The 26,153-nt window shown below is 36.4% G+C and overlaps 2 protein-coding genes across 6 annotated transcripts in view; both read right to left on the bottom strand.

Annotated features, from left to right (window-relative positions):
• Positions 1-439: 439 nt before the first annotated feature.
• Positions 440-14,280, bottom strand: noc3l (NOC3-like DNA replication regulator). Its single transcript, XM_079595347.1, has 21 exons — positions 14,083-14,280; positions 11,961-12,171; positions 11,760-11,886; positions 10,283-10,440; positions 10,148-10,198; positions 9,018-9,148; positions 8,785-8,946; positions 7,560-7,653; positions 7,304-7,479; positions 7,095-7,223; positions 6,128-6,259; positions 5,133-5,213; positions 4,946-5,046; positions 4,765-4,837; positions 4,615-4,678; positions 4,468-4,539; positions 2,131-2,312; positions 1,916-2,044; positions 1,154-1,251; positions 994-1,078; positions 440-912 (listed from the first exon to the last, which is right to left on the bottom strand). Exons 1-21 carry the CDS (start codon positions 14,089-14,091, stop codon positions 784-786), a joined length of 2,394 nt encoding a protein of 797 aa, XP_079451473.1. The 5' UTR covers positions 14,092-14,280; the 3' UTR covers positions 440-783.
• Positions 14,281-14,527: 247 nt separating this feature from the next.
• The window catches only part of tbc1d12b (TBC1 domain family, member 12b), a 38,402-nt gene continuing 26,776 nt past the window's right edge, over positions 14,528-26,153 (bottom strand). For all 5 annotated transcript variants that reach the window (XM_079594604.1, XM_079594606.1, XM_079594608.1 and 2 more), the window contains 10 exons: positions 24,845-24,927; positions 23,354-23,471; positions 23,080-23,186; positions 22,626-22,706; positions 19,277-19,362; positions 19,118-19,189; positions 18,380-18,508; positions 18,047-18,156; positions 15,998-16,256; positions 14,528-15,675 (listed from right to left, as the gene is read on the bottom strand). In XM_079594604.1, the coding sequence (XP_079450730.1) occupies positions 15,607-15,675; positions 15,998-16,256; positions 18,047-18,156; positions 18,380-18,508; positions 19,118-19,189; positions 19,277-19,362; positions 22,626-22,706; positions 23,080-23,186; positions 23,354-23,471; positions 24,845-24,927 (1,114 nt within the window). In that variant the 3' untranslated portion in view covers positions 14,528-15,606. The remainder of the gene's footprint in view (positions 15,676-15,997; positions 16,257-18,046; positions 18,157-18,379; positions 18,509-19,117; positions 19,190-19,276; positions 19,363-22,625; positions 22,707-23,079; positions 23,187-23,353; positions 23,472-24,844; positions 24,928-26,153) is intronic.

Genomic DNA, 26,153 nt, shown 5'->3' with positions numbered 1-26,153 from the left:
TGTTAAATACAATTTTGCTATAATATATTCATGTGATTTTTAGCAGTTGAATCCCCTGCTTAACTTTCTTGGTGGTTGAAAATGACTATCTTCAAGTGGTCCATTTTCGGTCTTGAAATCTTTCAGAACTAATTGCATGTTTTATAGCCCAGGCTGGCTGTACATTTCCTGACGTGTACGTATGAGAGTATATAATTATAAACTGTACATTAATTTATTTATAAGGGCATGAATGCTCCTCCGGTTTGTTCATACTGTATGTATAATGTTTGTATTTTTGTAATTTAAATGTTTAGAATTGTCCTGAGATATTAAATATTTTGACATTTTAAGAGAAGGTAGGCACCATAAAGTATTTTATACTGGTACACTACGGCATTGTCTCGTGTGTTTTCAATGTATATTTACCATTACTTTGTTTTGAACAAGCATTTTTTTTAACTTTATAGCATGACAATGCTGTTATTTTATTGCATTGATAGTTAATCAAGAACATCTGTCTCTTTGGAGTTTAAAACATGAACTTTAATGGTTTTCAGCACACGTAAAATGCTATAGGAATGTATCGTCAATATTGTGATGTCAATATTGGGTTATTCGTTTACTTGAAACTACCGAATCAACTGCTTTCATCAATAGTGTTGAATAACCCATTTTTTGGTGAAACAGCGTCTTCTACATCAGTGCATATGCTAAATGATGTCAATAAAAAAGATCAAAGATTGTATCTTGGAGCATTTATTTTACACACATCGATAGAAAATAGCTTTTCCCAACTTTCATTCATGTTTCCTGCAGTGTGTGTTGTAATGTAAAGTCTAGACTCATGTGCTCGCTCTCGGTTTGAAGAGCAGCATCAATCTGTGACTTCAGGTCTGGATCGAAAAACGCATGACCGATTGTGAAATGTTCCTGTAACACAAAATTAAAGAAATATTCAGAAAAAAAAAAGTAAAAAAGAAAAAAGTAAAGCATTGTGAGATGGAGAAAGACCTTTTTCTTTGTGGGCGGCCCTGCGACAGGCGGGTTGAAGGTCATGTCTTTAACACTGTATTCTTCAAACAGCTGCACTGGAGTCCTGCACACAGAGAAATACCATCAACATCTCCATTCATCTGCAGGAAACCTGAAATCTGCAGCCGGCGGTCTCTACCTTCTGCTGAGCTCCATGCTGAGAGCGCCTGAACCCTCACTGGGAGCGCCCTTCATGAGATGAGCAGCGAACTTCCTCACCACGGGGTGATAGTGTCTCTAGAATCACAACATTTAAATCAGGAATCCTCTTCATCCAACAACTCATTACTGAGACCTTTTTTTCTAGACTTAAGTATTTTGAGCTGTAATATTTAAGACTGCATGTTATTTATGATTAACTCTCAAACCGGCATTTTCCCAAAACTTTCATTGGCCCCAGAATATTTTGTTGTTTTTATCATCTGAAATGTGCAGCAACTTGTATTCCAAAACGCACACATTTGGATGACAGGTTCGTGAGCCCAAGTTTTTATACACACACACACACACACACACATTCAGGGCATTTCCGACAAACCGGTAGTTTCAATTTTGCTTTAACTAAATATGTTTAGGCTTTGCTTTCATAATACGTGTTGAATTTGCTGAGTGAGGGGAACTAAAACACTTTTTTTGTGTTGTTAATATTTGTAAACGTTTCATTTTATCTACCCGTATTTTACATTATTTATATATGTAACAAAATGTGTGACACACTGATGCGACTTATGTGCTTTTTCTCAATGTAATTTCAACTCGGAGCAACTTAATTTTTGGAGAATTCATTAAACTGAAGCCTACTGGGGACTTTAAAATAAATGAATGAAGGAAAAGGGGATTTAATTTCCCACTCTGTTTAAATCTGACTCAGTAATAATGAATGAACATGATTGCGCTTCACCTTCAGTAAGTGAAGCTCCCACAGTCCTGTGTTCTGGGGGTTGCAGTATTCAGGCACATCCAGCTCTGGGAGATACACACCACTGCCCTGCATCTCATTATCCAGTAAGATGTCACACTTAGGGAAGGTCTACACAAACACAAGAGACACAATTCATACATTCACCTTAAAAGTCATAAGCACGAAGGCCTCCATTAGCTGAATTGAAGGCTCACATGCATCAGCGTCCTATTGGCTGCCAGGATGCCCACGCAGGAGTCGGGCAGCACGTGCAGGCCGAGTGTGCTCAGTCTCTTCACGAAGGCCTGCGCCCGCAGCAGATTGACCTGCTTCCTGCGTTTGGTCAGCATCACGTCCAGACACTGCAGCACGATCGTCGTGTCATCATTTGCACTTCCTGCAGACAGTCCAACACAATCGCTATGTTTGTGAATTAAACATAAATATCTGAGCGTTTCCATTCCATGTGTTCAAGAGAGCAAAATACACACTAATAAACAATGCTGGTCCTCCCTATACACAAAGTACACATGTTGTGTAGGGCCCCGAACCACTTGCTCTCAAAGATGATTTCATGACTAGGGAAGTGATTAAAGGGAGAGTTTACCCAAAAATTTTTAATTCTGTCATTAATTATTCAGCTTCATGTCATTTCAAACCCGTAAGACTTTCATTCATCTTTGAAACACAAATGAAGATATTTTGATGAAATCAGAGATTTCTGTCCCTCCATTGACAGCTACACATCTACCACTTTGACGCTTCAAAAAGTTCATAAAGAGATTGTAAAACTAATCCATATGAATTGAGCGGTATAATCCACATTTTCTGAGGAGACATGATGAACAGATTGAATTTAGGCTGTTGTAAAATAGTGTCCTGCTGGACCAAATGGGGGTAAAGGATTAGCCTGGGAAAACCCAGACCACTTCCGGCAAATTTAGATTTGCTCTGCAAGTGGGTCTGGCAAAGAGCCCATTGAAACCCATTTCCAATCCGCCGAAATCGCGGCACCAATCAGAAACGTTTTACACGATGACGACAGAGCAGAGACGGTGACGCAGATTTTGTACATTACAGAGATGGATGCCGCCGTGGAACATCACAACATCACTCGTTCGAATCAGCTATAGCGTCTGTTTCAAGCGATTTAAAATTGTCATTTTCGTTAACACAAACAGAGAATTGCTGAGAGTCTCGAGATGTTTCTCCGTCGCTCTGCATACGTCATGTCATTCATCGCTCTGATTGGTTTTAGATCTATCCGACGTCCGTTGGTGACGCCCCTGTGGAAATGAATTGTCTATGGAGCTTTGCCAGACCCTTACTCAGTTACAACTGAGAGGGTCTGGGTTTTCCCAGGCTAGTAAAGGATAGAAATCTCGCTGTGACGATCGGCTTAATCCGTTTATGAAAGGAAAACGGGTTAACATGTTTACAAGATCGCATGCATTGTAGGCTTAATGAGGTTAAGAACATGCATAAACACTGTGGAAAAAAAGAAGAAGATTTTTGTTGTAAATTTAATTTTAAATGTAAAAGTTGTCATTTAATCTGAAATACTATTTCAGTCTTTCTACTTCAAAATGTCACATTTAAAGGAGAACTCCGGTCAATTTTAACATTGAGCTAATTTTTTTTGTAAATTTGGAGTGCTGTCAATACAGAGAAATCATTCTAATATGATGATTTGCTAATATATATATATATATATATATATATATATCATTTAATCACTAGTTTTGTATTTAATCTTTAAAAGTTGGTAGGTTTGTGACTGAATTATTTTTTTTTAAAGAATTTTCTGAAATGTTTATGGAGTAAAATAATGTGAAATGAACTTCCTGAACCGAAGCCGCTGGTAAAGCACAGCGGCTTTCTGCACACGAGTGAATCTGACTGCAGTAGATGTGAAAGATATGAATAAAAATGAGTTATTTCAGCCAGCGCAAATACCTGTATTTACTTCCTGTTTTCGGTCGAAGTCCAAAGTAGTCGATTGTCGAGTTCACGCTTGTCAACGTGATCATATTGTCGAGTTCACGATTGTCGAGATCATATGTAACTAAACCTATGCGCGTGAACTCGACAATCGACTACTTTGGACTTCGACCGAAAACAGGAAGTAAATACAGGTATTTGCGCTGGCTGAAATAACTCATTTTTATTCATATCTTTCACATCTACTGCAGTCAGATTCACTCGTGTTCACTCTGAAGGAATCACTCAACATGGCTGGGCACTTGTAATGACACATCAAGGATGATAAGAGAAATAAAAGCAGGTTTATAACGTGCCCCATTCAAGTCAATAGGGTGCACATTTTAAAAAGAGGATAACACGGTGTAGGCAACACCGATTTTTGTCATTGTTCTCTGTATTGACAGCACTCCAAATTTACTATGCTAGTGACCTTTTTTTGTTAAGTAAATTGTATGTTCAATAGTCCATCTAACGGGTCTCACAATCAAAAACATTGTAAATGTAATACTTCGAAATAAACGTTTGAGTGCTTCAGTGATATTAGAGAACCCCGTGTCAGGACATCTCACCTGCGTGCAGCGTCAGCAGGGTTTTGTATAAGTGGCTGTAGAACTTCAGAGGGTCGATGTTGAGGACGTCACCTGTTGGACACAGAGATGTGTTTTAGCTCAGCGAGAGCAGGATGTTCCCGAAACAAGAGCTGAGGCTGAACTGACCTTGTCCTGAGAGGATGTGGAAGGACGTGAGAATGCAATGAAGGCTCTCACGATACGTCAGATCCTGGTAGAAGGAGAACGATGAGATGTTAGTGTATACAAGTTTCCCTGATAAATCATGAAGCTGACGCTCCTGGTTGAAACACTTACGCCCGATACGATGAGGCCGAAGAGCACCGCCAACAAATCATCGAAGAACTCCAAGTTTATAAGATGAGCAAACCTTCAGGAAACAGTTTGACATGTTATTCACAGGAAAAGAGACGCGAGCGCTTTACTACCGTGTAATAACGCTATAATAAAGCTGTTATACACATCATGTGGTTCTTACTTCGCAAGACCTTCTAAAACGGAGGACAGTAAGATGGACTTCTGAGCTTTCTTCAGGATTCTGAAGTAGATGAGGAACACAATGTTCAGCGTCTCTGTGTGCTGGAATCAAAGACAGATGAATGATGAGAAGTGATAACATTAAAAGGAAGTGTTCAACACTCTCCATCTACTCTAATAACACTCACCAGTTTAATTTTCTTGTCCTTGCTGTCTGTCGCCTCAGCTTCCAGAAGCTCTTTCTGCAGCTTCTCCTCGGCTTTTTTCCACTGTTGAGGACAAGAACATTGAGGATCACGGAAATAAAACAGATTTTTCTTTAAATCAACCACACCAGCATATACAGGTAGATATACGGCTTTACCAGCGGCTTCGGTTCAGGAAGTTCATTTCACATTATTTTACTCCATAAACATTTCAGAAAATTCTTCAAACAAAAAATAAAGAATTCAGTTACAAACCTACCAACTTTTAAAGATTAAATACAAAACTAGTGATTAAATGTATAAAAGTATTAAAGTAATTAAGTTTATTATACAATATTTCAAAAAAGGTTTGGGGTCTGTAAGATTCTTTGAAAGAAACTAAAGCTTTTATTCAGCAAGGATGATTTAAAATGATCAAAATGACAGTGAAGACATTGAAAATGTTACAAGATTTCTTTCTTAAAAAAGAAAAACGTTCTATTCAGCAAAGAATCCTGTTTCACTTTTCCCCACTAACATTAAGCAGCAAAACTGTTTTCAATATTAATAATATATATATATATATATATATATATATATATATATTAGCAAATCATCATATTAGAATGATTTCTGAAGGATCATGTGACACAGAAGACTGGAGTAATGATGCTGAAAATTCAGCTTTGATCACATTTTAAAATTTCAAATATAAAAACAGTTATTTTAAACAGTTAAGGCTATTTCACAATTATACTGTTTTTATTGTATTTTTGATCAAGTAAATGCAGTGTTGGTGAGCAGAAGAGACTTCTTTCAAAAACATTTAGAAAAATCTTACAGACCTCAGACTTTTCAACAGAACCCTCCCATGATCGGAGAATCTAGTTGCAGGAAGTGTCTGGTGTGTCGTTTTTAACCAGTGAAGAAACACTGATCTAAACCATTGCACAACTTTAAATCATGACATGTAATAGACAACACTGGGCTCAGCGCACCTTCCGCTGCATCCTGGACAAGCTCGTCTTCCTCTCCTTGAACAACATAAACTTCTTTTTGGGCGCAGTGTCTTCCGTATCTTTCTTCATGTCCACTTCTTTTATTCTCAGACAGAGGAGACACTTCAGCACCTGAGCATTCATATCACAAACATCATTCATGACAACAAGCCATTCAAAACATCTGCATCCAGATGTCATACACACATCACATCCTAAAGGGATAGTCCACACACAAGTAATTAAAATATATATTTTGAAGAATGTTGGAAACCAGTTTCGGTTCCCATTGACTTTGCAATACAACATGAACACAATAAGTACATGTATACAGTTTTTGAAGTTTTTAAATCTGACCATGTTCTTGAATTGAAAGAAAAGCTAAAATTGTTTACAATTTGTAAAGTGTTAATTCACCCAAAAATGATCCCATCATTTACTCACTCTCAAGCAGTCCTAGGTGTAAATGACTTTAAAAAAAAATAAAAAAGCAGGACAAAAAGCGCATCCATCCATTATAAAAGTAATTCACACGGCTCCAGGGGTTAATAAAGGCCTTCTGAAGCGAAGTGATATCCATATTTAACTATAATAACTATAATCATTGGGTTCCGGTAACGGCCGTGATTCAAGTTCCGGTGGAAGAGTGACCTCTGACCCGACACATGACGTATTGATGAAGAGCAGAACAAAACACCGGTCACAAATTAAAGTCTAAAATGGATGGATGTGCTTTTTTGGGCTTCAAAATCTAAGATACCATTCACTCCCATTATAAAGATAGGAAGAGTCAGAATATTTTAACACTCTGATTGTGTTTGGCTGAAAGAAGAAAGTCATACACACCTGGGATGGCTCGAGGGGGAGTAAATTATGGGATAATTTTCATTTTTGGGTGAACTATCCCTTTAAGTAAACTGTCCATTTTGAACTTGTATAGAGGAAACACTGTTCAGTGAGACTGTACCTCTGGCTTGACGTTGTAGTTCCTGCTCTTGACCATGCCTGAGATGACCTTCACCATTGCTAAAGAGGCCTGACCCAGTTTATCCTGTCTGAGCAGTTTCCTGACCGCTTCACAACTCATCTCAGACACCTGAACGCAAAACCACATCCTCACATTACTACAGCGCCGCATGCAAACCTCCAAAAGCTGAGATTTCCCAGCAGACTGACCGTCCTGATGGGGTCGTTCATCAAGGGCACCACCATGACTATGATGTTGTTGTGGAAATTGAAGTGTGGCAGAGCAACCAGCAGATCACAGATACACCTGATGGCCACTTCAGCGAGACCTTTATAACACTGAAGAGACACGGCTTGACTTCTCTTCTGCTTCTTCTGCTTCCAGTCTGAAACCGCATCAGATCAGTCAGACGGGACCGTGAGAATGGATGAATGACCAGTTAGAAGCACAGATCACATGATCTACCTTTGATTGTCTGTTCCAGATCCTCCAGGTAAAACTTGTACTGGCTCACGAGACCCTCCTCAAACTCTCTCAGCTGCTGCGTCTCTTTTTTCACCTGGAGAACCAAGGACATGCTTCAATGAGTCATGTAAGATATCTAAATACAGTCATTTAATCATGCCGTTGTCTCTGGGGTCCAATTATCCACTTCTTCAGCCAGAATGATTAGTTCTAAAGAGCATTTTTCACTTTAAATGACACTCAGCGGTAAACAGGGCAGTTTTTGTTGCTGTGCCTTGCGTATATAAATGCCTTTTTTTTAAACTCAAGTCAAATATTAAAACACAGCCAAAAACAACGATATTTGGCAGATTTACCCTTAATTTATTCTAACAATTAGTGTCTATCCTGCTTTCTCATCCATGGTATCTGCAGAGTTTTATCAAATTTAGGACCCTTTTTAAGACTATGATCTAAAACAGGGTATCTGGCAACTTCATGCTTAAATATGTTATCTACATGTACTGACGTTGGTTTATATACCAATATATTAATTCATACAAATTCGAAGCTGATAGATATTGGATTTTGCTCATACGATGTTTAAATAAAGGCAATAATCAAATTATTGTGCAGATACTGAAAAAGTCTATAAAGTCAACGTGATAAATAACGCTGTTAAATAATGTCGCCGCACAGAGAAGATACAAGTTTACTTTGAACTAAATGCCAGATGCAGTTTATCAAGTAACCAAAAGAAAAAGATTTTATGCATAATGCAGGACTTTTTAAACTAGATTTAAAAAATATAGTTATAAACTATATAATTATAAACAAGAAATCCTCGGAAACTCTTATTTTGAGATATATGTATATATCAAATATGCACAATTACAACCATCTACAACATATTACAATATAAACACCATGAAGTAAACATTGTAATAATTCACCAAAACAACTGCTCGAAACTGCAAGTCTGTAGAGAGCGTAACAGCACTCGCATTTAATCAAACCATTGCCTTCTGAAGTTTAATAACTTAAATTTGGAGAAGGACAAAAAAGAAATGACAAAAAAGTAAGACCTCTTAAAAATATAATTTTAAGACCTTAAATTTGATCAAACTGAATTTAAGGCTTTTTAAGGACCTGCAGGAGCCCAGTCGTCACTACCTGGACCGGGTTTCAGTAAGCATGCAAGCTCGGCCAGTAACGTGACCCTTTAAAGGAAGCTGAGGCACTGTACCTTCGTGGCCTTCTCCTCTTCCGTCAGTGGCCGGATTCGATATGCTGGCACGATGTCCTTAAACACCTCCATGAGGGAGACCATGACTAACTTTCTGACAGTGACGGCGACGCATGGGTCCGTCTCCATTAGCATGGCCCTCAACTCCTTCAGCTTCTTGATCTGAAACGTCATGACACGTGTAAAAACAATCCAGACCACATGCAGAAGTTCCCTGTGAGGGACAGCCTTACGTTAACATGAGGATCTGCGAGGACGGCGGAGGACAGACTCGCGATGTGCAGTTTCTTCTCCATCAGTCTGTGAGTCCGCAGCTCCAGCTGCTCGCGAGGACTGAGTGACGGACCGCTCTCTGGTTCCTCATCTGATGTTAGTCCAACACAATCACAAAGAATATCAGCAAAAAGCTGCACTGAACCATCAAACACATAAATACTGCATACACGCTTTTTGAAAGAAGTCTCTTCTGCTCACCAAGGCTGCATTTGATTGATCAAAAACAGTAAAAACAGTTTATAATAATTTAACAACTTAAAATAACTGATTTCAATTTTTAATATTTGTTCAAATGTAATTTATTCCTGTGATGCAAAGCTAATTTTCAGCATCATTACTCCAGCATTCTAATGTACTGAGTTGATGCTCAAAAAACATACATTTCTTATTATCAATAGTGGTTGACCGACAGTGATTTTTTTTGATGGCCGGTATATATAATATCACACTATTTAACTTAAAAACACTTTAGTAGATAGAAAAAACACATGCATAACAATTGCTGAAATGAAATTGTATTGTACTGTTTTGTTCAAAAGAACATTTACTTGAAATAGATAACTTTTATAACATTATCAATGACTTGAATGTGAATTTTAAACTATTTAATACAACCTAAAAAAAAGTTATAGTATGGTTTACCAAAGTCCCAAACTGCAAGGGGTTCATGAGTGGATGAACAGCTATTATTTAATATAATTTATTAAATCACAAATATTTAAAATGAAAATAAGTCATTTAAAAATTAAAAACAACCAAAATAAAACACTTACTAAAAAATATTAAATATTTTATTAGTTTGCCCGCATGTCATGTGACCATTATCCAACATCAGAGAACTTGTAAACATTCAATTGTGTTAAATTCTAGAAATATTAGCTTATAAATAATATAATCTCAGACAATACATCATTATTATTATTTTTTTTACATTAAATATTTTGCATCAAAGGTGTTAGGCTAACAAAAAAAGTGTTTTTTTCTTCTAAAACAAGACATGACAACAAAAACGACTACACCGCGCTGTCCCAACCCTTGAGATGAAAGACATTAGCATTTGAAGAAGTGAGGGATGCACACTACTAACCCATTTCGAACTCCTCCTGGTCCTTCAGTTCCTCCTCCGCCTCAGGCACATCTAGAGGACACAAACAGCACAGTTCATCACAACACACTCTCTAGCACTACAGCATCGACTGAAGCCTCACGAGTGGACACACACCGGGCTTCTCCATGGACTGAGGGATCAGGCCGCTCTTGTCTTTGATGGGCAGCAGGTGAATCAGCTCTTTCTCCTTCTTCTGCTGCATCTTCCTGGGCATCTTCTCGTACTTCTCCACAGACTGCTCCGACTTACGCTTCTTAGCATGAACTGGAGCACTGCAAGTTTTCACAAAAGAAAAGATGATCACAACTAGGGCTGCACAATATATCGAATTTATCGAAATATCACAAATGTATATATCGCAATATGCATATCGCAACAGCTTGCAATATGGGGTCATGAACAAAAGACAAAAAATGTCTTAGCTTTAATAAGTATCAGGATACATTTAATTTATACAGTGAAAACTAAGCAATGTTTTATTTTTATATTTTATGATTAAGTATCTTTTATTGAATAAACCTAATGTAGGATAACCTGAAACCCTGTGGTTTACACTGATGTTAAAGGAACACTCCGACTTTTTGGGACTTTAGCCTATTCAACTTATCCCCCAGAGTTAGATAAGTCCATACATACCTTTTTCATCTCCGTGCGTGCTATAAGTCTGTTTGACGCACCCACCGCTAGCCTAGCTTAGCACAAAGACTGGATGTAAATGGTTGCAGCTAGCATACTAATCCAAATAAGTGACAAAATAACGCAAACATTTTCCTATTTACATGTTGTGATTTGTATAGTCACAGAGTGTACAAAAAACAAAGTCATATGAGACACAGACATATTTTAACCATATAAATACTGGGAACTATATTCTCAGAAGGCGAAGCACTGCTACTTGGGCGGAGTGATAACCGCAGCACCTGAGACGCGCCGTGGTGAGGAGCAGAGAGTTCGTTCAGAGCGCGTCTCAGGTGCGCTGCGGTTATCACTCCGCCCTATATTCAGGGGATATAGTTCCCAGTATTTATACGGTTAAAATATGTCTGTGTCTCATGTGACTTTGTTTTTTGTACACTCTGTGACTATACAAATCACAACATGTAAATAGGAAAATGTTTGCGTTATTTTGTCACTTATTTGGATTAGTATGCTAGCTGCAACCATTTACATCCAGTCTTTGTGCTAAGCTAGGCTAGCGGTGGGTGCGTCAAACAGACTTATAGCACGCACGGAGATGAAAAAGGTATGTATGGACTTATCTAACTCTGGGGGATAAGTTGAATAGCCTAAAGTCCCAAAAAGTCGGAGTGTTCCTTTAAAATAACACTTATGCTACAGTAAAACGCTGATGTTCACTTTCTTGTCATAAAAAGAATGTATAACATGTAGGTTATATCATTTTAAATATATTTTAAAGATAATTTAAGTTTATTTTACACACTTTAAGCATTATCGTATCGCATATCGAATATCGCGATTATTTAAGGAGTTATCGCATATTGCGTTTTTCTTCAATATCGCAAAGCCCTAATCACAACAGACATTATCAGCTGGACGCTGTGTCCACAGCCTATGAAGATCTGATAAAGACCTTGATGAGATGTCTCGAGTCAGAAAGGAAGCTTTATGTGCCATGGCTTTGATCTGCTCGAGGTCGTCCTCATCCATCATATCAGTGGGCAGAGACTCCAGGAACTCCTCCTCCTCCTCTTCATCCTCTGGAATCATACATCATCATTACCACACTGAGCAGGAGTAATGAACATCATCAGAAAGCAGTGTGCGCGTTCACCTGGTCTCTTCTTGTAGCGCTCCAGGGGTTTGAGGGTCTGATGGGACACATCAGTGATGGCCTGCCGAAGTTTGCGCTGCTCTTTGCGCTGTTTCTTAGCTGAGCTCTGCTGCTTAAACTGTCGATTCTTCTGTTTGTTTTCTAGCTTCAGATTGCTGGTTTTCAGCAGCTTCCTAAAGCTAGGCCTCTTTTTCTTGTTCTTTTTGGAAGCCTTGTGTGAAAGATGCATTAAAGCACAGTTAAATAATGCAGGCTGGTGTACGTTACAATTATATACATAAGACACAAGTTGTTTATACATATGACAGATGAAGCAAAACAGAATTCAAGACTTGTAAAATATGCCAAAAAAAGTGTACCAAAACATAGTGTATTGCAATATAATACAAGGTTAACCAGTCGTGTATTGACTATTGACTATTATACAAATCAGTTATGACTCAGAAAAATAAAAAACAGCAATGAAGGGGTTCAACTCTACACATCAAGAGAGCAAAATAGACACATATGGACTGGTGTGACTGTAAAACTACGTTTGCAAATTTGCACTTCAAATTAAGATTTCAAAGATTTTTTTTTAAACATTGACAATAAGTAGTCTTTAAGAATCTCTCTCTCTCTCATATATATATATTAGGGCTGTCAAAAGATTAATCGCGATTAATCGCATCCAAAATAAAAGTTTGTGTTTACATAATATATGTGTGTGTACTGTGTATAATTATTTATATAAATAAAAACACACACAATCATGTATATATTTAAGAAAAATGTTTATATATAAAATATTTATATATAATATAAATTATATAAATGTATATACAGTATATAAATGAAAATATTTCTTAAATATATACATGAATGTGTGTGTATTTATACAAAATAATTATACACAGTACACACACATATATTATGCAAACACAAACTTTTATTTTGGATGCGATTAACAGCGATACATTTTTTGACAGCCCTAATATATATATATATATATATATATATATATATATATATATATATATATATATATAAATATATAAATATATATATATATATAAAATATATAGTAAACATATATTTTACATATATAGTACCGGTCAAGATTTTGGAAACATTACTACTTTTAATGTTTTTGAAATAAGTCTCTTTTGCTCATCAAGCCTGCATTTTTTTTTAAGAAAAAGAAAAGAAAAAAAAGTAATATTGTGCATTATTAATACAATTTAAAATAATGCTTTTCCATTTTGTTATACTTTAAAATATAACGTATTCCCGTGATCCAAAGCTGAATTTTCATCAGCCATTTCTCCAGTCCTTAGAGTCACATGATCTGATGTATTTGATCTGAGCTGATTTATTATCAATGTTGGAAAAAGTTGTGCTGCTTGATTTTTGAGATCCTTTTTTTCAATATTCTATGGCAAGTTCCAAAAAAATCTCAAAAGAATCAAAGAATCCTGAAAAAGTATTATAGGTTGTAAACATATATATATATTAAGCAGCACAACGGTTTACAATATTCATAATAAATCAGCATGTTAGAATGATTTCTGAAGGATCACACTGGATGACAATGAAGAGTATTTTAAAATACAAAGCCATTATTTTAAATTGTAATAATATTTCACATCACAACATCACTGATTTAAATGTACTTTTGATCAAATAAATGCAGGCATGATGAGCATGAGAGACTTCTTTCAAAAACATTGAAAATAGTAATGTTTCCAAACTTTTGACCGGTACTGTATGTGTGTGAGCACTGAGCAGTATGCTATATATATATATATGATCTGATACACCAGGTGTTTAGTACAGCATGATTGAGTTAGGGGTACTATATACTATAACGTTAGGGGTAAAGCTAGTAACGTTATAGTATGATGAAAAGTGTCGTTTGATATTATCCTGTAGGGACAACACAAGTACAGTATATGATACAGTAGAGGCTAGGCTAGTATTGTTTATAGTTTTGACTAAAATAATATATGATAAACAAGGGCTGTTAAATCTGAAGCTTTACTCTTACACGCTGAATCTGAAGCTCAGCAATATGACGAACAGCAGCGTGTGTTTTTAAACTCACTCGCGCATTAGTTTGTGTTATAATTACAAAATAACTTACCGGGCCCATTTTGATGAGTGATTCGCTTCAATTATCAATGACGTTTTAAATGTGTTAATCAATTTAATCCATAAAAAGTGCATGTATCCCCTCTTCACACATGTACCACATGGACCGGAAGTAAACCACCGGAGATCTTCGATGAATGCAGGGGCAGACGTCACGCTGCCTTCGAGCGCCACCTGGTGATCTGGATGAACGGACACTTCTGCTTTTACGAAATTATTGATTTTTCCTCTAAATTAATTTCAGTATTGATTACCCCAATTTAATTCAACTTTTAATTAGCTTTTATACATTTCAGTGTTTATCATTTGTAAGTATTTGTTTTCATTTATTCTCTTTCAATGTATTTGCTTGAATAGATTGTGTTTAACACAACTAAGGTATAAACAAAAAGAACACAAATTGTATTTGTCACGCTAAATAAAATAAAAACAACAAAAATGGTAGTTTTAGATTTATTTACACATTTGAATTTTGTGGTGTGAAATATTTCACCTATTTACAATTTATCTTCACTCGAGTATGAAAACTGTACAATAAAACAAGGAGTGTGTAGAAAACAAACCAAGAATTAATGATACAATTTACATTTTTCATCAAGACACATCACCAAATCGAAAAATGTTTAGAGACCCAATATTTACAGATATTAGGGGTAAAATCCACAATAAACAATGCATTTTGTCAATTTTTTAAACCGAAATAAAGCACAAAAATGACTCAAATTTGATTATTATACCACACATTCTTATTCTTTAACTGGCAAATGTCAGTTAATTTTAGAAAAATGTACATTAAGCACACACACGTCTGAATGCATTATTCACCTCGAGCTTGTGGGCTCTACTGTCACACTGACAAGAATAAGATTTAGTTTTAAAATTAGGCTACATATTAGTGTTTTAAAAGAAGAACAATGGGATGTCGACTTCCAAAATGCAATAATTCTTCAGCAAAATGCTTCTGAATACCTTACACACTAGATGCAGTATTTCTGCATTATTAACTGCATATGACTTATTTTTACAATGTCTATTGCACTTCATTATGGTCTTGTTCTACAAAACAAAACCATTTAAAGAAACATCACATTTTTTTTAAATCTCAGAACCTCTATCCTATTATATTGTATAAATCTCAAGTGCATTGAACAGGCTCCAAATGCATCTCCTTCAAAACAAACTTCAGCATACAAAAAGAGTGAATGGTGTGTTTGTCGGCACATTTGTTCAAATGCACCACATGATTCCTCTCAATAAGGAGGAATATTAAAAAAAAAGCCTGATGCTGGTATCTGGTACAGTACATGACTAAGCTGGTGGAATATTGTCTCATTAAAGGCTTATGTTTTGAATTCCTACAAAGTTTTGCTTCAGTAATACTGGCATGGTCACGCAGGAATCAAGTTTAGCTTTTTCTTCACATTGCATTGACTTCTTTGAACCCCAGTTTTATACAATCCTCTCTGCCAATCCATTCATCTGAGTAACATAATAGAAATATAAAATTGGAAAGAGTTCAAGAATTTCTCACTGAAGGACTGCTGCTTTTTTCCATTTCTTTATCCTTTATGAGGGCATTAAACACCTGATGAAGAGAAAAAGACAACGTGTGTTATAAGGAACGCCACACAAATCACAAGCAGACAAATCAAACTCCCTGCAGGTGGAGCTATACTCATTATCACGAAGGGTTATACAATATAATACATGAAAATCCTGTCGTTTCCTCAAAACAACTTCACACAGATTCATTTTACTAGATATCTATTATTAGAGATTATGCAAAACAATATTTGAAGAGAGTAAAATGTAGCCGGGAGCATATTTGCATTTCATTTCCTGTCTGCATTTCCCTCACAGCGAAATTCCTCTGGTTGATGTCTGTAGCGGCTCAGACAGGAACTGACCTGGGTCCACTTCCTGTTGCAGCTGATCATCTGAGTGTTGGCGATGCAGCTGAAGAGGCGTTCGGGTGGCGTGTCCTCCGGGAGTCTGGTCAGGAACTGAGCGATGTGAATGAAATCCATCTGCAGGAGCACTTCCTCATAGAGCCGCAGGATCCCGAGTCCCGTACGGAACAGGAACTCCTCCCCGTCTCTGCAGAACACATCCCACACCCGACACGCCACGTCCAACGGCAGGGACTTCGTGTAGAGGGTGAAGATCCTGGAAACACAACGCATTCAGGTGTTTTGTTAAGCCTTCATGATCACAAAGATGACTGTGGATGGAAGGCAGCATCAGACTCTAGTCCTAAACAACATACACTTACAAGGGGTGTATCGACTACATTGTTGTTTTAAAGCAAACGTGATATTGATTTTAAACAAACAGTTAAAGGGATGGTTCGGAGTAATTTCAACCTAGGGTCCTTTGCACCATGACCTCGAGCCAAACACCCCCAGAAGCCTTTTCCCCCCTTAGTCGAACATTATTAAAGTTACAGCTTATTTAGAGATATCATCCGAATGGCTTAGTGCAGGCGCTAATGGATCCAAGGTTGTATCAAAAATTACGTGCTTTTCCCAAATCACAGAAGTGACCTCGACGTCCATGTTAGCGGTAGCATAAGCCATCAGGCAAACTCCTGATGTACTTACAAACTTTCCAATGCCTCTTCTTATGAGTACAGACCCTATTTGTATTGCTGTAGAAGTTTGGTACCACTCCGGGTGGGGTCATTTATGAGATACAACCTTGGATCCATTAGCACCTGCACTAAGCCATTCGGATGATATCTCTAAATAAGCTTTAACTTTAATAATGTTCGACTGAGGGACAAAAAAACAAAACAGGGGGGGTGTTTGGCTTGAGGTCATGGTGACCTCCCTAGGCACCCTAGGTTGAAATTACTCCGAACCATCCCTTTAAAGGCACACTATGTAATTTTTCGCCGCTAGAGGTCGCTTATTTGAAACGAAGGCGCAGCTTGATGACGCCATGATTTCGGTTCGAGAGCAGTGGAGCTTTTAATATGCCGTAGACGACCTCTTACGCTTCTTCCAGTCATATATGTGGGGTAACAGTTTAGATACATTTGAGTGTGTTGAAAGTTATGTTATAATGCTACAATGCGGCTACTATGAGACACTTGTTAGACACTGCAGTAAACTAGATCGATATTAGGTATGGTTAAACATGGTACTCGAGATTTAAACAAAAAGACTGTGTTGAGCTATATAACAATGATTTGTTTTCTGTCTATAAATGTATCTCAAACAGTTGCTCACGTGTCCAATAAAACACATAAAATATTAAAGTGTCTTTGGTGTTTCTATGGTTTCTACAGAATAAAATGGAAATCGAGAGTAACACAGGTATGATGTCATTGATAGGCGACGCACGGACACGGCCCGTGTCCTGGTTAAAATTGCTTATGTGTGTGGATTTAACATTCTTAGAAATAATGTAAGTACACAAATCAACAAAATATTTAACATTGTTCTACCGGTTTTTGGATATTTCAATTCAAAGAACTTACATAGTGTGCCTTTAAGTAAACAAGCTAATATTGTGAGTTACATTTTAGACACAATTTTGTCTTTTTTTGCTGTACAAACAAAAATAGTTCCAAATGAAGACACAGCGACCTGTTGTGCGTCTCTGTAACACAGTGGTGTTTCGCTACTGAATGAATCAGCATTGTTTAATGAATCAACGATTCAATGATCCATTCAGTCACTGCACGAAATCAAATTGGTAAAAGGCTAAATGATTTGGTTTTATTATTCTAATTAAATGTATTGATTAAAAGCATGCATCATATTTTGTGTCAAATTCTTACTTCTAATAAGGTCAGAACAAATTGCCCTTATAAAATGGTAAAAATGCCTCAGGAAATCAATTGAATACATTTTTCTCAGACATACACACGTACACATCAAGCTTAGTTTTTAGACTTATTTCAAATATCCAAGAATTGTTTTCCTACATCAGAAGCTTCTTCAAGGACTCACCAGTCTATCAGATACAGGTCAGGTGTGAGGTTGTAACTGTTGAAGTGATTAAAAAGCCTGGGGAGGTTTTCTTCAAAGAACACCTCAAACGCTGCAAAGTACTTCAGCATCTAATCAAAAAAGAGACACAAAATTCTCATTTACGTATGTGTGAAAACCCCCTTGACCAATCCACCCAAAACTAAACTCTACGGACATGAACAAGCTGCTGTTTGTGTAGTCTTTAAAGCAAAATCTCAGCTAAAAAGATGCCGTCGACTTGGCTTGTTTTGAACCAAGAACACTCCTCCACAACAGAATGTAAATAATGTGATCTATTAAACGTTGCAGTACCAGCTCGTGGTCCACTCTGAAGAAGGCCATCTGACAGGGTTTGTTGAGGAGATTGGCGAAGGCGATGAAAGCGTCGGCCTCCTCCAGGTTGAGAATCAGCACAGCAGCGATGAAGGACATGCCCTGAACCTGCAGACAAAATAAAGTCATTATCGTCGTCTAACGGCTTTCATGAAGACGGGCTCTTTGAATGAAGTGCTGGATTGAACTCTAGCAACTCAGAATTCAATATACAACTATTTTATTACGTCACATATTTAGAAACGACTCAACAACTCACTAGTTTTGCCCATCTACACTACCGATCAAACGTTTGGGGACAGTAAGAAAAAAAATCTGTAATTTTTTTAAAATTAATACTTCTATTCAGCAAGGAGGCATTCAATTGACCAAAGATTTCTGAAGGATCATGTGACACTAAAGACTGTAGTAATGATGCTGAAAATTCAGCTTTGCATCACAGGAATAAATTACATTTTAAAATGTATTAAAATAGAAAACAGTTATTTTAAATTGTGATAATATTTCACAATATTACTGTTTTTACTGCATTTTCAATCAAATAAATGCAGCCTTGGTGAGCAGAAGAGACTTATAAAAAAAAAAAAAAAAAAACTCCTACCAACCCCAAACTTTTGACCGATGTGTTTAAACAGAGCTGGTGTTTTTAATACGCAGATGAGAAGCAGTAGAGGAACACAAAAGATCACTGTAAATATTGCGCTGGTGATCACTCACATATCCCACGTCAGGTCTGTAGCAGGTGTAAGCGCCCAACACACTGTGCAGGAGATCATGGTACGGCCCACCCTAGCAGAAGACAGTCCAACATGAGTCTGTAGAGTTACAGTTAAACTGATACCATAACAACAGTGTCAGGAAGAGTGCGAACAGTACCTTCTGGAAGATGAAGAGCGATGGAAATGTGCGCGAGATGTCCAGCTTGATCAGATCCAGACTGGACTCACGGTCGGCACTGTCCACTGTAACAAACACAAACACATAATGATGGCTGACTCCAATACAGATCTAATATACTCTCATTTAAAAAAAAAAGTTAAATATATTTCAATATTATGTGAAAATATCATGTTATATCTCAAGAATTTCAATACGGTGAGATCTTAGACTACCGGTTAAAAGTTTGGAACAATCATGATTTTTTTGGTCTCTTCTGCTCACCAAGGCTGCATTTATTTGATTGAAAATGCAGTAAAAACAGTAATATTGTGAAATATTACAATTTAAAATAACTGTTTTCTAATTGAATATATTTTAAAATGTAATTTATTCCTTTGATGCAAAGCTGAATTTTCAGCTTCATTACTCCAGTCTTTAGTGTCACATGATCCTTCAGAAATCATTCTAATAGGTTGACATTTCTTATTATTATCAATGTTGTTGTTTTTTTATAAAAAATAAATGACCGGTGATACTTTTATAATTGGTCAAAAGTGAGACTAAAGACATTTGTAATGATACAAAAGATTTTGGTTTCAAATAAATTCTGAAGTGTCTATTCATCAAAGAATCCTAAAAAAGTTTCCACACAAATGTTTAGAAGCAAAAACTGCTTTTAACATTGATAAAAATAAGAAACATTGTTGATAATTGAGCAGCAAATCAGTATTAGAATTATTAGAATGATAGGGACCAACATAAGAGCCTTAAAATATATTTTTTAATATATATATATTTTTTTTTTCAAACGTTTGTGTATATCTACAGTACATCGCTATCAGCCTGTGATTTCCTACAGTATATTCCTGGCAGTGGATAAACAGCCTCATCTGGTGTTTGTTAGTCCCAGAGGATCTGCTCAAGTGTATTGCTGGAGGCTAACAGTCTGGCTGTTGTGATGAGGGTCACATGTGAACAGGAGGATGTGTTTGTGTTCAAACTGGATGAAGAACCAGCTTTATTAACAGATTTATTATGGAACATCAAAGAAGGAAGCGCTCAGGCTAATAAAACACCATTTCATAGAGTTCACAAGCTGGAAGGCAAAGTGAAAAACAAAAAACACGAATTACCCGTTATTAGCGAGTCTGTGCTTGCAGCACAGGAAGGAAATAACCGCCGCTTCAAATAAAATGAGGAGAAAGGCGACTGGGGAGAACTGGAAGTCAGACACTCGCATAGAGACACAAACAACTGTTGCACTTCCTGACCAATGAATTTCCAAGAACTTTCCAGTTTAAGATTACTGAATAGGCATAGTGGACTCAAATTCAGATTGATTCGCTTATGAATCTTTCAGACAGAGTTGATTCACTGAACCAATTGCTAAAAACTTTTAAAATACAGACTGTTTCAATAATGAATTATTCAGACCGAATTTTGAATTGGTTCAACTGATTCACTGAGTAAATTGTTGAGCAAATTCTGATTGATTCACTAATGAATCATGCAGAGCAAATTAGTTCAACCGATTAAACCGATTTAGTTCACATTTTTGTCAGTTTCCAAGTACTGGATATAGAAAAGTGGATTGATAAAACTAGAGCTGCACGATTAATCGTTAAAAGATAATGATCTAGATTCAAACACCCATGTGATCTCATTCCTAAGTGACAATAATTCGCTTCTGTGTTTATTAAATCTTTGACAAAATCACACCAGAAACATTCAAATCTGTGTTGGCATTGCCGCTGACCCAGAGAGAGCAGTTATCATGTACTGTTCGAAACAGCTTCAAAAGAGTCTTTTCAACCACACAGTATCATTATCTCTGTCTTACAATAATTCAAATCATAACAGAAGTACTGGGATAAAAGTTTATAGTTCAGATATAAACACTGATGTCTCCGGTAGTAAGTAACATTGTCACGCTATTAACAACATCCGCAAGCGACTGTTAAAAATGTAGATTTGTTCAAAAACGCTGATTCATCCAGTAATGAAACAAGTGAAGCCTTTATGAGAGAGCCATTGAATCATTCATTCAAACCATTAAAAAAAAAGAATAATTAATTATAATTAAAGGTACAATATGCTAAATTTTCTGCCGCTAGAGGGCGCTACATTCCAAACAACAACAGTGTAGCTTGATGACGATGTGAAGGAGCGTGGAATCATGGGAACTGTCATTTTTAACTCCATCCGTGGATATAAATCAGTCAGACGGGAATCGAAAAATCATATTCATGGATGAGGTAAAGTTCTATTTTTATAAATGTTGCATTTAATGACATGCTTTGATTTCATTAAAATTAATTAACCGCAAGAAAAGTAAGGCTTAATACTAAATTGGTTATCATAGATGTTACTGTATTTGTCGAATTCATTGTTGTGATAACGTTGCGCAGTTTTATGTGTTCATAAACACATAATTGTTGTAAAAGTACATTCGAACATAACCACATCATTTGCCAAAAGACGGATTAATCTTTATGTATAACACATGCTATATTTATTTACATGGCCATAAACACCAGACGTGATAAACAATGTCAATAAACTAAACACAAACCTAAAGCAATAATACTTGCCTTTCATAAACATAACTATTACCGAATGCTACATTTGGAATATATATTGCCCCGTACGTTTATGGGACTTGTCTTTGTCTACAGAACCAGCTGTTAATCGGTAAAGAATAATTGTGTTCCATAACGACTGCACGAAACAAGCTTACGTTTGTTGCTTGATAGACGCTACAACCACAACTTCCGCATTTGTCCAGGACTCCACGCAGTACGAGCGGAAACCGAGGGTAACGCGGATATGACGTCATTGACTGGCGACTCCTAGCTCACCCGCTCACACGCCCCGCTTCCTCGGTTAAAATCGCAATTTTCTCACGATTTAAAAATAGTTGGAAACATTTGGGATATTGTAAGTAATCAACTTAACAAAATATATAACACTGGCCTTGTGATTTTGGGTTATTTTAATGCAAATCTTACATATTGTACCTTTAATAAAACAATTAACATTTTGTCTAGTAATTTACATTTTATTTAGTTGTCTATTCAGAATCGTGGGAGAATCGTGATCTCTATAATAATAATAATCGTGCAGCTTTAGTTGTAACCCATTCAAATTCAGACTGATTCACTAATGAATCATTCAGATTCAACAGATTCATTGAACGAATTTCATCAGTTTGTGATTACTGATTCGCTAATGAATAACTGACCGATTTGTGAATTGGTTCAACTGACTCATTGTCTTAGTCTTATTGTACTCGAGTTTGGTGTGTCTAAAATGCTCCAGTGGGCTGCCTGAGGGATGAAAGACGTACCATCTGACTCCATCTCACTGCCTGTCTCTCTGAAGCTCTTCCAGCGCTCTTTGGCCCGCGAGAGAAAGATCTCGTACAAATCTGAGGAATGGAAAGGAACATAAAGCAGCTCAGTTTTAATCATAAAACCTTTCAAAAAGCAGAAGAAATGTCTGGTAGAAACTAAAACTTTAAAAGTCTAACTAGAACTTTAAATTTAAATAAAGTGCAGAAATCGTTCTCTTTTGGGAGTGTCAGAAAGAAGCTCAGCCAAATATCTTTAGGAATTTCTTTGTCATAAAGGAGGTTAAAAATGGCCTCAGGCGAACCTGCAATCGTTCATGTGAATACTGCATAATGACATTCTTCAGACAGACTGTTTGCCCAAAGTTCTAGTTAATCCTGGGCTTAACCGCATCTTCAAAAGTGACTCTTCAATGAAACATGAAAAGACAAAGTCAAAATAAAATAAAACCTGAGGTTATGTTCAGCTCATTCCCAATGGCCAGACTCCAGACTTTACCCCTCACGTTGGGAGGGAGACCTTGCCACCACAGATCCTTCACACGCCGCAGGCCACGCCTGAAGAAAGACAGCGTCATGAAATAGTGCATTTTATATCTGATTTTATTAATATGTTTCTTAATAAATATAATATAATGCCTTCAAAATGCTGCAGCTCTAGTTCTAGCAACCGAGCGAGCGTGTTTATCACAGTTATAAATAATTGCAGGTGGTGATAGTCTCACATGCTCTCCCAGTTGGGAAGGATTTCGTTGTTCCAAACCACCATTGCATTAGCGATGCTCTCCTCCTGTTTAAATCTTTCCTTCATCTGCTTTTTCTTCTTCTGAGCCTCCTTCAGTTCTGTGAACAACAGTCACATTAGTATCATATTCAATTCCATTTCAAAATTCCAGACTCAAATTTTCCAAACCTCTCAAGACCATATTTAACATAAATGGTTCACACAGCATTATTTTCAGCATTATATTTGGTATATACGGAGGTAAAATCATCTGTAAATATATATTTTTTCATTTGTTTTCACAAAGTGATATAACATGCACTTGATAATCTGCGGTAGCAACAGAATAAACCTAAAAAGCTTTATAACCTGCATATATTCACTTCTGACACATTGGTTTGATACTGTAAATGTGCTTTGATATTGCACAATCGACAAACAACAAAGTACAGTGAATTAAATGGTTGTTTGCTCCTTTATCTGTTAATGGTTTGAGTGGCAATGGAGTAAACATTCTATTAGTGAAGTTCAACAGAGACTTGCTTATCGCTAAAAGACAAACAGTTTTGCACTTAAATAAAATGTGTGCCTTAAATTCATTAATTTGCGTTCAACAATCACTATATAATCTCTAAACTGTACAAATTCTTAATTTTACATTTTAGAAAAGTGAATAGGGGCAATAGTCTGGAAACACAATTTCTTTTCCATATACTATTTTCTTTAATCCATACTTATCCAGACCTGCAAATTACTCGAATCAAATTCCGTACTTTTCCAAACTGAGTAGGAACCGTGTAAATTTAAGGCAGAGCGCACCAAAAGCATTGCCTGACTAAGTGAAATCACACATTTCTGCATTTCATTTTTTGGGTGCATTAAGAAAATGTACAAAATTATTTTATGGTAATAAAGCACATTTCCCCGACACAGTCATTGCCGTAATCCTTACAGATGTTTTATTTTAATTTTAGATTTTTTTTTTGTAATTTCAATTATAGTCAAACTTCTGTAAATGTAAACCTTTTACTGGTTTTAGGTATTTATTATTTAAATCCAATAATCACAGTCAAAATGTATAAAAAAGTTCAATAATTCAAATGTATTTTTTTCATTACAGTCATGAGACAAACTTCTCAAACTTACTCCTAAAATTTGGCACTGCGGTATTGCAACCATAGTTAACTCCTCTTTGATAAAATACTTCTCATTTGGATAAAAGCATCTGGGTTTGGGATGAAATATGATGCAGCGCTCTTGACATGTTTCATGAGATTCAGTTATAAACAGATACATTGATTAAACATTGATTACTGGAAACAAATGGAAGTAAAATGTACTTTTTCACTCTGAAATGTGTAGTAAATTTCACAAATAATTACATAGAAAGATAATTAAATTTGAACATTTGAAGTAGAATTACTAAAAAGAGTATTTTCTATGTAAAACATACTCCCGTAATTTTTTTTTTTAAACCAATGTACAAAAGTACCTCTCTTCCTCGCCTCTGCCACCATCTCATCATACTCCTGACGGTGGCGCTGGGCTTCCTCCTCCGACTTAGCAGGGAGGTTCCTGAGGAAGGAAGCCAATGATTTTAGTTGACACAACAAAACGGACAATTAAATGTCTCAAATACACAGTCTATCAACCTTTTGTTACCATTGACATGTTTCAGAAAAAAATTCACTTCGAAGTTTCTGAAAAATGCCTCACTGTTGGTTTGGCTGACACGCTCACATTTCGCTGGTCATTTATTCTTAATAAGGACTTGGGGACTGAAGAGACTTGCGTGGTGAAATACAACCCAGTCTCTGTTGCTAAGACTTATTTATAGCCCATTGTTTGGGAAAGATGAGCCTCTAAAGGTTTGCTAGGATATATGTAACGCAGGTCAATGTATCCTGAGCGCCTAACGAAAGAACGCCACAAATTGGGAAGGACAAAGCATCTACCTTTACTGTAGATGGACCTCAAAGACTCCCACAACTTAATATTACCGTTGAATCAATGTCGTAACATATCTACTTAATTATTGACATTATTTGGAGTGTATTGCCAGTGGAGAACTGTTGTTGCTTGGTTTCTCCCAAGGCTTTTTTCCTCCATTATCCAACATTAAAAGGAGTTTGTTCTCATTAGTTTCCTTTGGCTTGCACACTAGGGGACTAAATATATTATGCACTTATGCACTAAATGTGTTTTTGTTTTAAGTATTATGCCATGACTATCTTTATTTAACTTCTCAATTAAACTGCTTAGGGGTGGGCGATATGATTAAAATCTCAAACCTGTAATTTTACTGTATGCATCATGTACCCGTGGTAGTGACACACATGACCACTAGGGCTGGGTAAAAAAATATAGATTTTAGCTAAAAAAATATTTTATCTTTTATTGCCAACAGCTGGTTAGGACAAAAATTCATCTTATCGTGGAAGAAAGTGCTGTACCTGGTTAGCTAACAACTTTATGATGATACTCGCTCATTGATTGTTCATATCATAGCAAAATGTAAACTATAATAACGCCCAGATATATTTTTAAAGCTGGATATATAGTGCATGCAACTCTGCATACATACTGTACAACAATTTACACTATATATCAAATCTCAACGGCGTGATTGTTTATATGTCGCAAAATGTACACCATTGCATCAGAAAAAAATATATTTTAAACCATTTTAAAAAATTGCAATATACAGTAAGTTCGCAATAAGGTGCTAAATTGGGATCATAGGTATGGCTAAAAATATTTTTTATTTCTATTATTTATTGTCAACAGGTTATTACAAACTA

The sequence above is a fragment of the Phoxinus phoxinus genome (assembly GCF_949152265.1).
Source record: "Phoxinus phoxinus genome assembly, chromosome: 21".
NCBI lineage: Eukaryota > Metazoa > Chordata > Actinopteri > Cypriniformes > Leuciscidae > Phoxinus > Phoxinus phoxinus.
This window is presented reverse-complemented; position numbering and strand designations above follow the sequence as displayed.

What these genes read in the sequence shown, in the direction of transcription:
- noc3l (XM_079595347.1), bottom strand. An exon ending in TCGGCCTCATCGTATCGGGC is followed by an intron (nt 4,679 to 4,764) that starts GTAAGTGTTTCA and finishes TCCTTCTACCAG; the next exon opens with GATCTGACGTATCGTGAGAG. An exon ending in CCTGCTGACGCTGCACGCAG is followed by an intron (nt 2,313 to 4,467) that starts GTGAGATGTCCT and finishes GACTGTCTGCAG; the next exon opens with GAAGTGCAAATGATGACACG.